At 33.5% G+C, this 19,000-nt stretch overlaps 2 protein-coding genes across 2 annotated transcripts; both read right to left on the bottom strand.

Moving 5' to 3' along the window:
• Positions 1-1,074: 1,074 nt before the first annotated feature.
• Positions 1,075-2,556, bottom strand: LOC125660408 (uncharacterized). Its single transcript, XM_048892224.2, has 4 exons — positions 2,357-2,556; positions 1,881-2,012; positions 1,664-1,720; positions 1,075-1,147 (listed from the first exon to the last, which is right to left on the bottom strand). The coding sequence occupies exons 1-4, from the start codon at positions 2,554-2,556 to the stop codon at positions 1,075-1,077; spliced, it is 462 nt and encodes a 153-aa protein (XP_048748181.2).
• A 5,745-nt stretch (positions 2,557-8,301) lies between these two features.
• Positions 8,302-14,149, bottom strand: LOC130050620 (nodal homolog 2-A-like). Its single transcript, XM_056150873.1, has 2 exons — positions 13,855-14,149; positions 8,302-9,002 (listed from the first exon to the last, which is right to left on the bottom strand). Exons 1-2 carry the CDS (start codon positions 14,147-14,149, stop codon positions 8,302-8,304), a joined length of 996 nt encoding a protein of 331 aa, XP_056006848.1.
• Positions 14,150-19,000: the final 4,851 nt, after the last annotated feature.

Raw genomic sequence — 19,000 nt, 5'->3', positions numbered from 1 at the left:
ATTGACCACTTGGGGAGTATCGACAGGGACATTTAAAACCACTGGTTAAAACCGGGGGTGGTTTTAACCGCCCAACCCTGGTATACAAACTAATAAGAATGAAAGAAGAGGCCCATGAGCCATAATGTTCACCCGAGTCACCAGGACCCTGGTGCCTTCATCAAAATTAATATTTATGCTCTTTCTTCCCATGACATATTTTGACCTCATTTTAACTCCATGGAGTTATGATTTAACTGCACTTGCAATATCAATTGGACAAACATGGCATTGCTGCTATGGAGAAATTGTTCTTAGAGATTTCAATAAATTTCTCTTATATATTCATGTATTACATAAAATTTTATTTCCATTTTTATTTAGACCCACCCAAACCCAAAGGTCCACGAGAAATTTTTGAATTCACACAAGTTGGGAATGTTTACAGAATAATATCATTTAGTGTGGCCTGTCTGGCTACCCTCAAACAGACCTGCATTACATTACCATTACATTTCCATCACTAATATAAATCATTGATCTAAACCTCCATAATATCATCAAACATTTGAAGTAATGTAAATGTTATGTGTATTACAGTATATTTTCTACAAGGAATGCATAACATTACTTGTAATGCAAAAATGCCAATTATACATTACACCCCCATTACAATGACAAAGGCTGTCACTACATTACCATTACCCCAGACCTGTACCCGAATACCCAAGCAAGTCCAACCATTGTCAAATATGAATTTGCCCTACATTGACATGTTTGATTTATAATATTATAACTCATGGACAGTGATGCTTTCATATAGGTCACATATATTCCAAGCTCAAACATGATATGGATGAACAGGCAGTTGGGTGCTGGATAATGTGATAAAAAAAGCCTCACTTGAGTGTTTAGTATAGATGAGCAAAGAAGACTGTAAATACAATGAAGCACTCCATGCAGGGAGCATTGTTTGATATTCAATACATGTTCTTGAAGATTAAAAGAAATTTCATCACAAAAACAAAATTGAATGAGGACAACAGTCCATAATGGTAAACAAAGGACAAAAAAATCATCTTGGACAAAATCAACTTACTCGAATGGATTTACATATGATGTCTCTTTCACCACCTCTCTGAATAGTTTTCTCCGTTTTTGGCTTGGGCTAGAAAAAGACGGAATTTCAGAACTGCTCTTTGAATACGGTATTTACACTCATAACACCTTGGATATATAAAGTTAAATTGTTGTACATAAACATCAAACTTTCCTCAGCTTTGTTTGTTTGTTTAATTCTATTTGGATTGTTCTAAAGAAAAACGGACATTGATCGATCATAATTCCTATAATTATTAATTGTTTACAAGTATATTCATGGAGGAATATCAAGCAACAAGTATCCTTGGGTACAGAACATTCACCAGCAGAGAATCATGCCTGATGGTTTTTAAAATGAAAAGTGAATGTAAAGGATAATTAAGTCTCATAAATTCTATGAAGGAGATGATTTATAAGACTTCAATAATAAATTGGATCAACTTTAAATATCCCTCTTTATAAGATTGAATGGATTCTTAAAGTTATCTTGGATTAAAAAAAAATGTATATCAAACTATTTCAAAGCTTTATAAGATTATAATTTGTTTTAAAAAAAGCTAAAAAAAAAAATATATTAATTTACCCTGGGGATTCTTCTTTGCTTTGTGATGGTGCAGGTACATCTATATCAGTGCTCTCACTATAGATTTATAAATACAATGATTTAAAACAGGTTTCTTCAGATCAGATACTGATTAAGGATATCAATGTGCTAATTTGCATATACACACAGAACAGCTAGGAATCATAAGATAATATAATGCCCATTAACTACTGGTTCCATTGCTTTCTTTTATTACCTTAAAGCAGAGGAGATTTCAGACACATCTGGAGGACGAACAAACTGAGTTTTACTCTTGTCCGTTACAGGAGTAGAAAATCTCTCTTTCAATGATTGGTCAGCTGACTCGGTTTCACTATCTGTCATAAACCTGAAATGTATTGCATTGTTATCATTTCATAATACTGATTGAAGAAATAAATAAATTTTACACATTAAATGATAAAATTCCTCTTTAAGTCTTGCCTTACAATTTCAAAGTCGGTGTTGTTATTTTTGAAGGAACAATGTTAAAGAGTACCCCTTAGGGGGCCCCACTTAAATACAGACCGTTTTTTAAATGCTGGGATTATTTCACGTTTCTGGTAGCACATTGATTATTAATAAATAATTGAACCGTAACCCTACTATTTCCAATCTGGGAATCGATCAAACACTGAAACAGCGTTATACAAATCTTGTATATAAAATAAAATATACAAATACTGTACTTACTTGTCGAGGAGCCTCTTCGCTAGTCCTGAGTGTGTTTCGCTAAGTTCCTCTTTCTTTCTTAACCAACGGTCATATTGGTCCCCCAGGTAAACCCTACTTCGTGTGTGAATTATACTTTGCTCTCTTTTCGCCCTTTTCCTAGCAGAGTCCGTTAAAATTCGGGGTCTTCCCAACGCACGCTTTCTCTCGATAGACGCCATTCTGATATGTTTACATTCTATGCGCATGCGTCTGAATACCAAGGCGGAGTCTGTCGGTATTTCTTTGTTTTTATTGTATAGGCCATCAAAAAGTATTAATTTTAGTCATAAAACGAGAATTTCTAACTTTATGAATGTACTATTTTCGCAAAGTTTATACTTTCAACTATGCAACAAAATTATAAAAAGTTGTGGTAAAATTGTCATTTTAAGATTTTTGCGCAAAATGAGCTGTAGTGTCTCTTTAAAGGGTTGTAGTAAATTGGGAAACAACATTGTCCATATTCTAGATAGGACTTGTATTCAGAATGTATTAAAATAAAAATCACAAACAAGTAACTGAAATTCATGCAAATTAACTTCAATATCTCAAAGTCAAAGGCAAGTTATTGATTATACATGTATCTCCAGATAATTGGAAGGGACCAGCAACAAACTTGCAGGGTTATCAAGATATTCAACTTTGAGATATCAAAGTTATACTTCAACTGTAATACATATAATATGGCCTAGATTCTTAGCTATTATGAACATACATATAAGATAATGGTAAATGAATGTATATAACATCAATCCAGTCACTTCAATTTAAAAAGGAAAAGCACATATTCAATGTTTAATGAATATATATAAATGAATGGTGTGATTTTTATAGCCATGTTATTATTTTGAAGAGTTCGTCAAATAAAAATAATCCACCAAATTAATTTACTAAATTTTGACTACTGTTAAGTGTTTGATTTATTTCTGTAATAACCTTCAATTTTACATTGGGACATGTTTTGTCAAAATAAATGAAAAAGAAATAGTATTTTCATACATATATCTTTGTAAACAGTTACATAAACTTTCTTTTTGCAGAAATACGAAATAAAATCAATTATTTCCCACAGATAATTTTAGAAAACTGGTATTTTCTTATTCTTATCAAGGGCAGATAACTCTTCCAAAATGTTTCAAATGCTAAATTATTGGCTCCCAATCATTTACAAATCATGTGAATTTAGTCTATTCCATTCATTATCCAACATTAACGTTTGTCTTCATTTATATCATTCAAAATTGTTCAATCTCATGTCGTTATACATTGAATATCATAATGAGCATTCTTTATAAAAATCTGACCATATTAAAGACATACAAAAATATTCATTAAATATTTCAGCATTCATACCTTTTCATGTGCATGGCAATCCTTGAGACTGACACTTATTATACGCTGAACCATAGACAACTTTGAGTATCTTGATTGCATTATTATGCCATAAATCAATCCAATTTTAGGAAACTGTGTTTTGTTTAACTCATCAAAGGGTGATTGCATTAGCACAGCCTTAAGGAAACTGTAGAACAATGGTAGTTTTTGTACAACTTCATGCAAAACTTCTTCCCATGAAAACTTTTCCATTGTCTCTAAAGTCCGGTGTGAATTCAAAACAGAAGATAGGTTTGTGGCAACCCTTGCCTCTGCATAAATGTCTGCTCTTACTTCAGATAAAATCTTCTCGTACAACACTTTATCCTTTCTGAACACAGTCAAAACTTTATCATGGTCTAATAAAAGGATGTCTTCATCTGATTGGGTATACGAGTCATTAGTTTCTTTTGCTTCCGTCTGTGTAGCTATTGTTTTTGATTTCGGTTCACATGCAACATGTTCAGAAAACAGACTTTTAGTTCTTGAGTAGTAACGCCTACAGGAATCCCCAGTACGCTTTTCTCTGGTGTACTTACTTAAGTAATCTGCACAATTCTCCCAATATTCTTGTACTGACTCCAAACATGGTGGATTTTCTGTGGTATATGTTTTAAGACGATATTTCTCCTCCTCGGACCATCTCTTTCTTGAATTATCCTGAAGCATTAAAAAAAAAAGCAAATCATGTCACTGTGTCACCCACTAGTAAACATTTGAGATTCTGATTCAGTCTAATCTAGTAGTGGAACAACATTAATTACATGTATTTACAGACAGACAGTGAACAAAGTGACCTACAGGCAGCTTGAGTTCACTGGCACAGGCCTTCTTCATATTCAAACAGCCCCATATTTCATATAAAATCCCTATAGATTTGACAACCCCTATAATCCACGTATTTTTGCCTGAAAATGACATTTTCCTATAGTAGCCCTATAAATTCGATAAATTTGTCGAAAATTAATTTTCACTTATTTTTTGGCTCACTGCTCTTGCTTAGAACATGTAGCCCTTTACCAGTGTGTTAACAATTCTTTCTAGCATTGTTGGGAAACAGCTGGCATAAAATATAAATTTCAGGTCTACTGCACCCCTGGGGCTATAGGGGGTGGACCTTTTTTCTAGATTTTGTAGCCCTTGGGACTAGTAAAACTCTAATACTCAAGTGACCGAGAAGGCCTGTGGGACTCTTGTTTCTTTTTATTATTTCATGTACAGGTAAGTTATGATTTGATTGTCAAAATAGAAATGTACTTCATATTATATCAGAGGGAAAAAGCCCTACAAATTCATGTCCCTATAAAGCCCTATCTTAGTATCTTTTATGAAATTGTGCCCTATATCAGTGTATATAAATATATTATTCACTCTAATACGCTACGGCATATGCTTTCCGTTCTGCTCTCAATATTCAATACACACTCGCACTAACTGATCTTCACTCTGTAACAACATATAGGCAGAAACTGTGAATCGCAGTGTCTACCAACTGGTAGTTTTAAAAAAGAAATTTAAAGATAAAAGATAATTGAACTTTCAATTATGAATGATAAAATATGATATTTTCCAACTTTGAATTGAATTATAATGCTTTCATTTTTTTTAAGGAACGCGTACGTAACAACAACAGCACGCCGCGCTCCCACTTCCTAAGTAACAATGTGTAGATTAAAAAAATAATGATTAATAAAATTGTTTGAATAGATTAATTTAAAAGTATCGTGATTTTCACTATAAATTTGATCATTTTTATTTATTTATTATTTTTTTCCGAAATGCACCCAGGACAGTAAGCCTAGTTGTCAATGATGCGTAATATCGTATCATAATTTAGGCCTATCTTACTTATCCAAAAATAAATTTAATAATAATTGCACAGTTTTTTTTAGAATAGCAACAACGCTAATTACAGTTGTTTAAAGAAATGGCATTATTAAATAGTGTTTAGACAGCAATCTCATGTAAACATTATTTACTCGCAAATGCAGATTTCATACTCGCTTTCCTCGCTACATTTGGGTCGCTATTTGTATGCACTGGTGGCTAAAAGATATAAGACTCGGGAAATTTGTCAACATCGAAATAAATGTTATCCATGGTAAATACATTATGCCCCTAAAACCCGAGTTTTTAAAAATATCTAACACTACTTTTACAACAAGTTGATCAACAAAGGTCGCATATGACGTCACTGTACCACGTGACTACATATCTAATTAACTAGACTTTTTGAAATCGGGGCTTAGATTTAAGTCCGTATTGTGGCTAATTATCACAATACTTCAGCGAACGAACTATTACAATTAATTTCTATAAGCATAAGGAAGATAAAATGCATACAACTCTGTATACTTTGAAAACACGAGATGTGTCCTTTAAAGGACACATCTCATGTTTTCAAAGTATACAACATTACATGCATTTCGTCTTCTTTATGCTTATAGTAATTAATTCTAATAGTTCGTTCGCCGAAATTTTGCGATAATTAACCACAATACAGACTTAAATCTAAGCCCGATTTCAAAAAATCTAGTTAATTAGGTACAGTGACGTCACATGCGCCCTCGGATTGTGAAATTACTGCGAGATACTATTAAAAACTCAACTTTTAGGGGCCTAATTTATTTACCATGGGCAACATTTAAATCGATGTTGACAAATTGTCCGAGTTTTATATGTGTTCGCCACCAGTGCACACATACATAACGATGTAAATACCCAAATATAGCGAGTAAAGCGTGTATGAAACCGGCAATATTGTGAGTAAATAATGTTTATATGGGTCGCTGTCTACAAACTGTTTGGTGATGTTATTCCTTTATACATCTGTAATTGGCGATGTTTTTCTAAAATAAACAGTGCAATCATTATTTATTTTTGGATTAGACAAATTATGATACGTTAAATTGTTGACAACTAGGCCCTATGCCATTTCGGAAAGAAAGAAAAATATTCAAATTTAAAGTGGTAATCACATCATTTTATTTCGATAAAGCAATCTTATTACTATTTTTGAATTTGTGATCTGCACGTCTTTAGGAAGTACGAAGTGGGAGCACGGCATTATAGCCTACTGACGCACTCAAGATGCTACGAGTTCAATAAGGAAATAATTTTATAATTCAATTTAAAGTTAGGAATTCAAATACAATATTCTATTATTTGTATCATTAAAAGTTCAATTATTTTGTATCTTTAATTTTTGTTGTTGTTGTTGTTGTTGTAAATCTACCAGTTGGTAGAAGTTACATTGTATCGTCGATATATTGTTACAAGGTGAAGGTCAGTTGATCCGAGTGTGTATTGAATTTGAAGAGCAAAACAGAATGTATGCTATAGGCCTACCATTGCTTATACTTACTTACTTAGTCCTCTTCGTGCTGGTCAGCACATAAGGCCAGTCTGATTAAAATCAAACCTCTCACTTCGCTCGATATACGGATAGTCGCAGCGACTATCCGTATATCGAGCGAAGTGAGAGGTTTGATTTTAATCAGACTGCACATAAGGCCGTCACCAGAGACTTCCATGTTGGTCTGTCCTTCTTCCATCATTTTGTTCTCTGGTTAAGGTTTCTGTAGCGTCTTTTGTTTAACATGTTAGGGTTGCTGGCCCTAAACATAACCCCCTGAACCATTGCTTATAGCTTCGATATATCCATTTTCTCGCAGTTTATCAGGGTCTCTGTCCAAGCGGTTTTTGAAAAGGTGACTGGGTGTTTGTTTTTAAGGTAAAGTTCTTGCTCCAACAAAAAAATTATCCACGTCCTTTTTCTCGTACCTTCCTTCGAAAAATAGAAAAATACTCAGTCTAAATTCTTTCTACCGACAACTAGTACACCCGAGCACGGCACAAAACATCTTAATGCATTATTATTTACAAGCCGTTAAAGTGATAATTGGTTTTTTGTCGATGAAATATAATCTGTTTATGAAATGGGTAATAGATGTTTTCAAACCCGCATTCTCTACCCAGAGTTCCGTGTATGTGAAGCTTGTGTAACGCGCCCTCTGGTGAGAGAAGTCAAACCCGAGGGCGCATATGACGTCACACACAATGGAGCGTAAACTAATATGCATACCGCAAGATTTGAATTTCATCGCTTTCAAACTCGAAAACTACGCAAAATATTTCATTTAAAACACATTTAAAGTAATTTTAGGGATAAAAAGAGTTAATTTTGCTGAAAAAATGAAAAAGTTTAGAAACATGCGTTGTGTCCTTTAAGCATGGAGAATTTGCAATTTACCGAACAGTTTTCAGTCCAATATGTCAGCGAATAAGTACATAGAACAGGGGAGGGGGAGGGGTGATGTTAATAGCAATGGTAAAAAAAAATATGAAGTCTTTGTGAATAATTCTCTTTATTCAGTAAAATTTAACAACAAATAACAATACAGAATATAAATAAAAACAACATGAGCTTGATATATTTCTATTATAGCCTGATTCCCCTGCGAGAAAGTAAAGTCATTATGCAAATACACGGGCGCGATGCTGATTGATACTGTAAGCGGGTGGATGCAAAGCCGTCAACTTTTTATCTTTTACTCACATCCACACTCTTTCGCTACCATATTTTTGTGATGTTTCACGATGGGTTCACCGACTTCTAATTGAATCATATTTAGGGGGGCTAGAACAGTCGGCACACAACAGGGCAGGGGAATTTTCTCCTTTACATTCTGCCGCAGGAGGCTTTGCATCATGGCGTGGTTCGTCGTTACCTTCACTTCCGCTACTCTCGCGGGACAGATACCCTTACATACCATGGCGTTGAAAATGTTTGGGTAAAGGATATCATTTCCTATCCCAATATCTCCGAAATTGATATGCATATTGGACAAGTGACAATCTTTTCTGCGTCGTCGGGTTGATCGTCTGCTCCGTGAATGAAGTTCATTCTCTACTTCTGAGGATACATTACTGATGGCCGAGAGTTTGTTAAGATGTGTTTTGTCGTTTGAAAATATCAGTAATAGACCATTTTCTTTCGGAGTTGAAGTTTGTTTGACCTCAACATACACTTCGTCCTTGTTTTTAGACACCCAGGGTCGTATGAGCGCGGTCATGTCGCTGTTATTTGAAACACGTAATGTATGTGTTCGAATAGTTTTGTTTCTTCGCTTGATCTCTATTTGTAACCATCTCCCGCGAGTTTTGTTGGAATTAAAGAGATGTTCGATGTGGTGGATATCTTCCTCTGGCTGAAGCGCTGGCATCTTAAAAACGTCAGTCCTTAAATCACCTACAAATTAAAATCAACGCCAATTATGGTTAGCTATATTCCAGTAATTGTCATACCGTACAGCTTGTTTTTTTTTTGGGGGGGGGTCATTGAATTGTTGTAATATATATATATATATATATATATATATATATATATATATATATATATATATATATATACATATATATATATATATATATATATACAGTTTTGGATACTGAATGGTGTTGGTTCTTCAGTGCTTTATATATATATATATATATATATATAAAGCACTGAAGAACCAACACCATTCAGTATCCAAAACTGTCGGATCTATATTAAATAGATACATAGGAAAATATGTTAAGAATTTTTTGATATTAAATTTATGAGACAGCAACTCAAGAATACAACGATATAAGGCCTCAACCGTGCGCAGCTTTTTGTGCGCCGTAAATCGAAGGTTTTTATAAGGGGTGGCTCTGTAGCTCTCTGTTATGTCAAAATATTTTTTCAGAGAGCTACAGTTCTGCAGCTACTATGCATCCAGTTGGTGAAGCAAGGCGATGTATCGTTGTTAAAATCCACCTATGACCTCATTCTTTTGTTCGAACACTCCATTATTTTTCAGGAATGGAGAGTTCGGAAAGTAGGTCAACCTTTATACAAGTAGATATAAATGCATGCAACAAAAGAATGAAAAACGTAAGACATGATTAAAATTAATTAAAATTTAGTTTTTATTAACGTTTAAAACATTTTTATTACGCAATCCTTTGTCTTTTTAGGCTTTTAGATAGAAGAAAGTCCACTAGTAGTGAAAAGGTTACCTGTAGGTGTCCAATAAGTTGACAATTGCTGTCCATTATTTTTAAGATGCAACTTAAAAATAATGGACAGTAATTGTCAACTTATTGGACACCTACAGGTAAACCCAATAACTTATTAGACATCTACTGGTAGGCTGAAAATAAGAGAAAGACAATACATTTGTCAAAGAGATACAAATTTAATTTTAAATTCCCTACAAGTAAGAATCAACACAGATATCGGAAAAATCACTGAAACACTTAAAAATGATATTTCCCTTTAGTAGAATTCTCTGCTTCAACTCGTAAGGTTCACAGTTTTTTAATTCCATTGTCCATTACTATATCGCATCAAAACTTAAATTTGAAAGACATATTCCCATACTGTATTTGAATTTCGCTGGATTCAGGGGCACATTCCGAAACTTCTTCACAACGCTTTTTTATGTTTTCTTTATTAGCATATCCTAATTCTGAATTATTATTTTCGCTTTCATCAATAATTTCACTTCACGAGATAGGTGTATTGGGTTCTTTTGGCTGGCGTTAATTATTTCCTCATCCAAATATTCGAAAACATAATGCTTTTCAGATCAAAATTTAGCTTCATAACTTTTTCACCCTCCATATCCAGAATATTTGCAATACTTTCACTAAAATCCTTAAATTTTGACTGTGCAATGAAAATGCTCTCTCCATCAGAGGAAGACATGTTGATATGGCTCAGTACTATAGAGTGAGTGAATATAAAACCTGCAGTAGAAGACTACTCACCTGACACTGTCCAATAAGTGAACAAAAGAAACAGACTTCTACGCAAGACTGGTTATATTGTCAGACTATTCAAAATAGCTTTATTCATAATTATCATTGTCAATGGGTTTACCTGAGACTGTCCATTCTTAGAACAAAAGATGTAATGTTTTAAGTAGGATATAAGCCTCAAACTGTCCATTCTGTGAGAGAAAGAACTGATCTCGGCCCTACGGGCCTCGATCAGTTCTTTCTCTCACAGAATGGACAGTTTTTGGCTTATATCCTTTACTTACAGTGGATTTTAAGTGGGTCAATGTACTCGTATCACTCCATTCCTTAAAGCAATGGAGCGATACTCGTACATTAACCCTTACGTAATATGAGGCGGTACGCAGATATCTTAAGAGAAATAAAGTTATGAGAAATAAACCGTTGTCGTTGATCAGAGGGAGAATAACATTGTCATATCAGGAATAGGTTTAGCCAACATCGTTGGCACTCATCAACAAGTTCCATTTTTAGTTCAGATGAGTTCACGCTCTGAATCTTATTCTTTTTTGAGTTAATAACAGAGCCTGCAACATGTAATCCGCTGGAAAAGTGTTTAGCTAGTTTTGTAGTGTAGCTTTAGTGCTTATTGTTAATTATATTTGTGTTTTCATTGTTTAAATTGTTCAAGTCGTTGGTCATTCTAGTGCTTTATATATATATATATATATATATATATATATATATATATATATATATATATATCTCCAAAATTGAAATAGAGTCTCCGTAATCGGATAATAATATTTTAAAAATATGAAAAGAAAACACAGAAATCCTCCGTAAAACTTTTTCATTACAACTTCAGAAGCTTTACAAAAATGTATACATTTTTGTAAAACTTCTGAAGATGTGATGAAAGCGCTAAAGCTTTAACGATGGTTTAATTAATCTGTACCAAAAATTGCACTCGCCAAAAGAATTGGGGTGGGGGGTGGGGGTGGGTGGGTGTGGTAGACTCATAATGTCTAGATTTGAGACCAGCTGAATGATTTTATCATTTGGCAATTAGTTTATTATAGCACACAATTATATGAAAATTTGCACAATTTTCTTCATTTCTACGATAGTGTATTTGATGCAAGTCGCCGGATGTTTGTGAAGGTTGGCTGCGACACAGATTAATAAGATTACAATGTAGAGGTATTAGATTTATATTGTATATACAATAGCCCGAATTAAGACTGGATTGATGACAATAAAAACTATAAGGCGACGAGTGGACAGATCAAAGATTACAGGGGCGTCTGGTTACCTTGCGCTGAGCACATTGATATGGAGTAAGAGGATTACTAGAAAGAAAAATGAGCTGTCTCGCGCCCTGAAATCGTGCGAAAATTTTCAAAATCGCAGACTCATTAATAGCTCATTAAAGTGTTTGACATTTATGTAATCTTAAATATTAATTTTTCTGTATATATTGCTAATCCTACAAATATGCAATGCATTTCGACATGATGGAAAACGGGTATGAACATTTTATATTCATATTTTATATGTCTATCATTTAGACTTGTTTAAATCCTCAAGAACATACATGTTAATTACACATGATAATGAAATTATCACAAGACAAGTTCTCCACATATATATACACTTTCGCTTGAGCTGGAATAGTAACGTAATTAATGGAGCGGATCCATGAGTGTGGATCTGAGGAAATTGGAACTACCAATAACTCTTCAACGCAGTGATCATTTTGTGTTTTATGACAGTATTTCCAAGATGTGCATTCTACTTCCAAAATATGACATTCATTCACACTTCTAATCCTGCTTGTAAAAAACTTACATTCTTGATTATGTTGGAGTAGTCCGACATTTGGACCGACACGCCTAATAACCCCTCCCCCCTTTTTTTTGTTTTTGTTAATGTGTAAAATAAAACTAATGACGGGTATTTCCTGTAAATGCATGGATTCTATGTCTATTGTAACTATTCAGTTATTTTTAAATTCTCAATGTTATTTTTCGCTTTTAGTAAACTCTTCAGATATACAGGATTACTAAATATTGCTTATTATTTTTACTCAGCGAAACATGGATTTGGTTTAAGAAATGTCCATGGCAGTGAAATTGGTATGAAGCCTTGCCATCCATTCAGAAAATCAAACTCAGAATATTAGAATGAAAAATTTTCCACACAACAGTTGAGCTAATACTAGTCTGTCCTCCAACCCCTCCGCCCCGTTTTCGAATCAAAGAGCAAAATAAATAAACAAACAAAGGGGGTATGGTGGCGGGAATCAACTTATCTTATAACTTCCAACAGAAATGAATTATTTTTTTTGGTCAAACACCTTAGCATATTTTGTTTCATTGCAAATATTGCAAAATCGCTAAATGTGTTCCAAAATAGAAGTTAGAGCTCTTCCGTATAAGTGTCTTGCATTCCGCGGCGCATTCAATATGAACTGATCAAGTGATCGCAAACTTAAAGCAGATTTAATGGAAATTCGAATTTTCTAATTTTTCTAGAATATTTCATTAATATGAGCATTTGTCTCGGGAAATAAATCGTGTTGACCACCCTTGTCTTAGTAGGATTTAGGCCAGCTTGTTACAATTTTCAGTTGTTGTTTTTTTATTTTGTATGGGGTTTGTTTTTTTTTTGAATTTATATTTTATCCTATTTTTGAAAACATTATATAAAAATACAAGTCTAGTTGTAGTAGCTTGAATAACTAGTAGATTTTTTGTCGTACAAACTATGTTGTGCGTATAAAAGCATTCTATGGTTTCCATTTGAAATGAAATAATACAACATATCATAGTTCATTGTTTTAAAAACAAACCAGATTAAATATGCTAAACGCATCTTACAGCAGATTTAATGGAAATTCGAATTTTCTAATTTTTCTAGAATATTTCATTAATATGAGCATTTGTCTCGGGAAATAAAGAACACATGCAAATGTATTGCAGGTCTTTCACAGCTATATCATAGCAAAAAAGTGATACAAACATGCAGCTATTTTCCATAGTATTCAAAACATATGATGTTTAGGATAATATACCAGATATACTTATGAAAAATTAGAAATGTATTTAATAGATACACTATTTTAATATTTATTTAATCATTCACTTACTATCATTATTTGTTTTTCCTAAACGTTTCAGTTTTGATTCTATTTTGATTTTTAAGTGGAATAGGGACCAAATATGACTCTTAACCCGTCTTGTCTTTTTCATGTGAAAATAAACATTAAAAAAATATTGATATAAACTTTATCTGATATATTATCTAGTATATTTAAAATTTCTGAAACTAACCTGTGGGTGCAATAGCTCGCATGGTGTTGACGTCTCTTAAGTTGTTTCTCGTCTGGGCAGCCTGTGGCAGCGAATGTCCATCCTCCAAATTCTGGAATACAGTGGCAATACATTTGGTGACATTGCTCGACACGTGTGCGGTTCCATCCAAGTGTTCATCCAAAGAAAAGGGCTTAGCAGACGACAACAGTAAAACATGCGGGGATAAATCCTCAGAAAAATGTTCTTTTACAGTGGCACCAAATACAGAATGTAGAAACAGTGTAAAGTTAGTCAGGAAAGAGAGTTTGGCCATGACAGAAATTTTTCATATCCAACACACCCAATTCAGATAAATTTCAAACTGAAGTGAAAGGGGTTAGGGGGAATTACTGGGGATTACAGGCGTTCCTCTATCGCCGTCGCTTTTGGTGTCACTCCGATTCAGGGCCCGCCGACCTAATCCCGCTGATCCACCTCTGTTGTTATTGGCATTAAATTGTGTAAAAGATACATCGATGTGGACTACCGCTTCAGCTCTCGAAGTACAGGGGTTTTATATGCTACGCTAACAGGTAAGATGATGCGCGGACGAGATTGGCGCATCGAAATCTACTTTCTCAGCTGTAATTATTCAACTGACGTAAAACATCTTATCGAACTGAATGGTCATGCAGTGTTTTATCATAAGATTTTTCTCATATCTGTTGGACATATTTTAATTAAATCTCATGACATATAGAAATTTGTGTTAAGGTTAATTCTAGGTCACAATTTTCTTTTACCAGAGGACCTTGAAATTCCATAAAGCAGACGTAAATTGTATACACTAGTTGTGTAATATACAGTGTGATCGTTGAGTTTTATAGTGCTGTGCCTGCACCCTGCGTCACAGTACAGACACTGAGAAGTTGTGTACTATATTTAAGGTAACTCCATACTCGCAGTTTTATCTGATACAAGTTTAAAATGTGTATTTATTTCCATTCATTAGAGTTAAAACTAACAAATTATCAAATAAAATACATAGGTCATCACACTTTTTAAGATGTGAGACGTACATAATCGGAATCATATATCACCGTCAGAAAATGTGCAATTTTCATTAAACAGCGTTGTCAAAATCTCATAAAAACTGGTTATGACGATATAGTAGCATTCATAACAATTTCATGAAACTGTATCTTCACAAAAATATACAAAATGTATGTAAAAAATAAAGGAAATCATCGCATAATAGACTTGATAAAGAAATCAATAGAAACAGAGTTATCGCCCATGGATTCAATATTTTGAAACGTATCGTTGATTATTCATCTATAACTGAGACTTTTGAAATATTTTATTATTTTTAACAAGATTTTTTACAATAACTATAGGAAAAGACAAAATTTATGTTCCTATCATGCATAAATCTAAATAAATCATTGATTTTGCAAAATCTGATGACATCACAGGAGGGTGGAATTACTTTAAGGAAAGGCCGTGCTTTTACGTATCCGGTTTTAAATTTTAAACACCGACTAGTAAGTTCCGGTTATAATTTCTTATAACTTATAACTTCTTGGTCGATCTTGGGTGAAGGGGATTACAGAAGGGTCATATTCTTTTCAAAGGGGAGATAATCACAAAAATGCAAAAATATGGTGAGTTCATTAAAAAAATTCCTTTTCAAGAACCACTGGGCCTTAAAAGCTGAAATTGACAATAGTGGAGAGTCAGGTTTACTCAAATCATGACCACCGGAGGTATGTTGGGGCCACAATAGGTGATCAAAGTTATGCATGCGAATATATAAAGAAAATCTTCAAAAATCTTCTTCTCAAGAATCACTGGATCATAAGAGTGGATACTTACCTAAAAGCTACCTGGTTTATAGTAGTTTTAAGTTTGTTCAGATCATGGCCCCCAGGGGTAGGGTGGGGCCACAATAGTTGGGTCAAATGAAGGGTCATGCCCTTCAAAGGGGAGATAATCACAAAAATGCAAAAATAGGGTGGGTCATTTAAAAATCTTCTTCTCAAGAACCGCTGGGCCAGAAAAGCAGAAATTTCATGAAAGCTTCCAGACAAAATGGAGATTTAAGTCTGTAAAAACCATGACCCCTGGGATTAGGGTGGGGCCACAATAGGGGATCAAAGTTTCACATGTGATGGGAACCAAACACAAAAAATCTTTAGATGAAATTTGTTAATATGAAAGGCCATACCCGTCCACAAGGGCATATGGTATCTAATGAATTTGTTGTCAAGTTTAAAAATTAAGTTTGATAATTACTGAATTTTTAGTCATTATAATTGAAAAGATTTTTATGAAACAAGCTGCTTGTATAAGAATAGTTTTGCTCAAGCTTGTTTATTGCTAGGAACTGCTGCTCAGGTGAGCGATGTGGCCCATGGACCTCTTGTTGTTATTTGTTTTACATATGGGCAATATAAACCATTACTTGTTGATGTGTTGCGCCATTTAAGAATTTGAATTTGTGAAACAAATTAAGTGATATCTTTAGGCTACTTGTGATGATATCAATACGTGAACCCCTTGTACTATATAATAAGCCTGCAAAATAAGATTCAGATATAGCTACCTGTAAATTCTTGTTTTTCACATGTTTTATTATTCTTTAAAAAGTTTTAATCCTCAGGGATATAAACGTAAAATAATTAAAATTCTATATAAGTCCCAGAATGCCACACTATGGCACCCATGCATGCGCATTACCTGCAAAAACACTAACAAGGACAGTTAATAATTCTCCTTAACGTAGTTCCACACTCCTGTGACGTCATAAGATTGTGCAAAGTCAATAATTTAATGACTGGAACATAAATTTTGTTGGAGTCTTTTTCAATAGTTATTGTAAAAAATCTTGTTAGCCATGAAATATTTCAAAAGTCTTAGTTATATTTGAATAGTCAATGACGCGTTTCAAAATATTGAATCCAAGGACAATAACTCTGTTTTCATTAAATTATTTATCAAGTCCATTATGCAATAGATTTCCTATATTTTTCACAAACATTTTACCAAGGTGATAAGGAATTATTATCTGTGTCTTTTCATGAAATTGCATAAAATTTTAATCCATTAGTGGTTTTGAATAGCTCAGTTGTATGGTGCCAGACTTAGGGTTTTTATGGGGGTATACATACTCTGGAAGCTATAGATTTGAAATTATTAAGGAAAGGTATGGAATTTTTTTTTAAAAAACAACTATAACAGATGTACATCTACTAATATAAACAGAAAAAATGATATGTAAACCATGCTATAAGGAAATTGTGTCCATATTTGTTTGTTTTTTAACATTTTGGAGAATAAGGCTAATTCAATAATTTTGCACTTATTATACTAAAACTTGATGAACATATTGAAAATGACATGTGTTTTAGTTATTGACATGTTTCCTGATAAATAAATGCAATTTAAAATTTTTGTTGTTGTTTTTATTTTAAAATAACAACAGATAACTGTTTCCAGTGAATTTCATAAAAATCTACAAAGGGGTACATTACTTCAGTAGTGTCTGTAATAAAAATAAATCTGGAAATCCTTAACTAATTTGCCTTTTCTCATTACTCTGAATGTTAATCTATTGATTCCAAACAAAAAAATGCTACCTAAACCCCAAAAATCCAGGACTAAGGACCCACCTTAAATGTAGAAAACAATTTGACAATACTACTGTATATACGTGCATATTGCACATCCATTACTGAACCATATCCAGTCGGAAAAAAAATGTGTCAATTCAAATTTTGAGAAGGTTTTGAAGGGACTATATTTTGTGGTAGAAGAATTCATTAATCAAAATGTTCTAAATCTGCGTGATATTACAGTTTCTGTTTCATTCAATATATCTTCTATTTTTATACTCCTATACAACTATTTCAGTTTTATAATTTACGATTCAAGTAGTTGAGATTTGGAACTAGATCAAATCTTGTAATAGGTTGATATATTTTTCCAAATAGAACATCGATTCTTTAAAAAGTTTAAATTAATTTACTCAAAATTTTGTATAAAAATTCTATATTTTTGCCAATAATTAAAAAATTTGGTTTCCAGTCCCCTCTTTTTTTTTAGTTCCATTTTAGATTTTAAAATAAGACCTTAAAAATTATGTGAAATTTTAGAAATTGACATTACTCCTAATATGTCTTTTTAAACTCTCAAATTCGATATCATGAATTTTTAATCGTATATCAAGTGCAGAAAGGTCATTCCTTTCCGTTAATTGTATTAAACTTTTTATACGCCCCTCTTTACACGGGATGTATTATGGTACAGCGATGTCTGTACGTCCGTCCGTCTGTCCATCCGTCCGTCGGTTCGGAGTTTTCTCTTTATAATTTCATTTCCCTTTCACATATCATGCTGAAACTTGCTGTGCAGCTTTTTTTGTGGGTCACTTAGATCATACTGCAATTTTGATCCATTTCGACCTTTCTTTCCAGGAGTTTTGCCCCTTTATTTGGAAATAATTATTATATGGAGGGTACATAATTTGCGTACCCTACTCCTCCCACAGTTTTCAAGATAGAGCCTTCTTATTTTGTGGAGTGTTTGTATGGGTATTGAAGATGTGAATGTGGGATGGATTTTGATTTTCTACAATTTTTGAGAAACTTACAGGTTGTTGAACTTAGTCTATTTGGAAATTAATATTCTATGAAGGGTACATGATTTGTCTGCCCATCTCCTCCCACAGTTTTCAAGTGAGGACCTTCTTATTTTGTGGAGTGTTTGTATGGGTATTGAAGATGTGAATGTGGGATAGATTTTGATTTTCTACAATTTTTGAGAAACTTACAGGTTGTTGAACTTAGTCTATTTGGAAATTAATATTCTATGGAGGGTACATGATTTGTCCACCCAACTCCTCCCACAGTTTTCAAGTGAGGGCCATCTTATTTTGTGGAGTGTTTGTATGGGTATTGAAGATGTGCATCTGGGGAAAGATTTTGATTTTCTTCCATTTTTGAAAAAATACAGGTTGTTGAACTTGGTCCATTTTGAGGAAATCTCGATTTTTAAGCTACGACCCTTTGTTCATATGAAAGTTTGCCACAGCCTCATGATGAATGATACTACCTGAAGCAAAGTTATACGAATTATACCACAAGAAAAACACTCTATGTAAGCATTTCACGGGCGTATTATGTAC

This window comes from Ostrea edulis, chromosome 9 (assembly GCF_947568905.1).
Source record: "Ostrea edulis chromosome 9, xbOstEdul1.1, whole genome shotgun sequence".
Lineage (NCBI taxonomy): Eukaryota > Metazoa > Mollusca > Bivalvia > Ostreida > Ostreidae > Ostrea > Ostrea edulis.
This window is presented reverse-complemented; position numbering and strand designations above follow the sequence as displayed.

Excerpts from the sequence above, each read along its gene's own strand:
- LOC125660408 (XM_048892224.2), bottom strand. The coding sequence starts at position 2,556 with ATGGCGTCTATCGAGAGAAAGCGTGCGTTGGGAAGACCCCGAATTTTA. Across the intron at positions 2,013-2,356 it reads GCGAAGAGGCTCCTCGACAA|GTTTATGACAGATAGTGAAA; the intron begins GTAAGTACAGTA and ends AATACATTTCAG. Across the intron at positions 1,148-1,663 it reads AGCAAAGAAGAATCCCCAGG|CCCAAGCCAAAAACGGAGAA; the intron begins GTAAATTAATAT and ends GTCTTTTTCTAG.
- LOC130050620 (XM_056150873.1), bottom strand. The coding sequence starts at position 14,149 with ATGGCCAAACTCTCTTTCCTGACTAACTTTACACTGTTTCTACATTCT. Across the intron at positions 9,003-13,854 it reads GCGAGCTATTGCACCCACAG|GTGATTTAAGGACTGACGTT; the intron begins GTTAGTTTCAGA and ends TTTAATTTGTAG.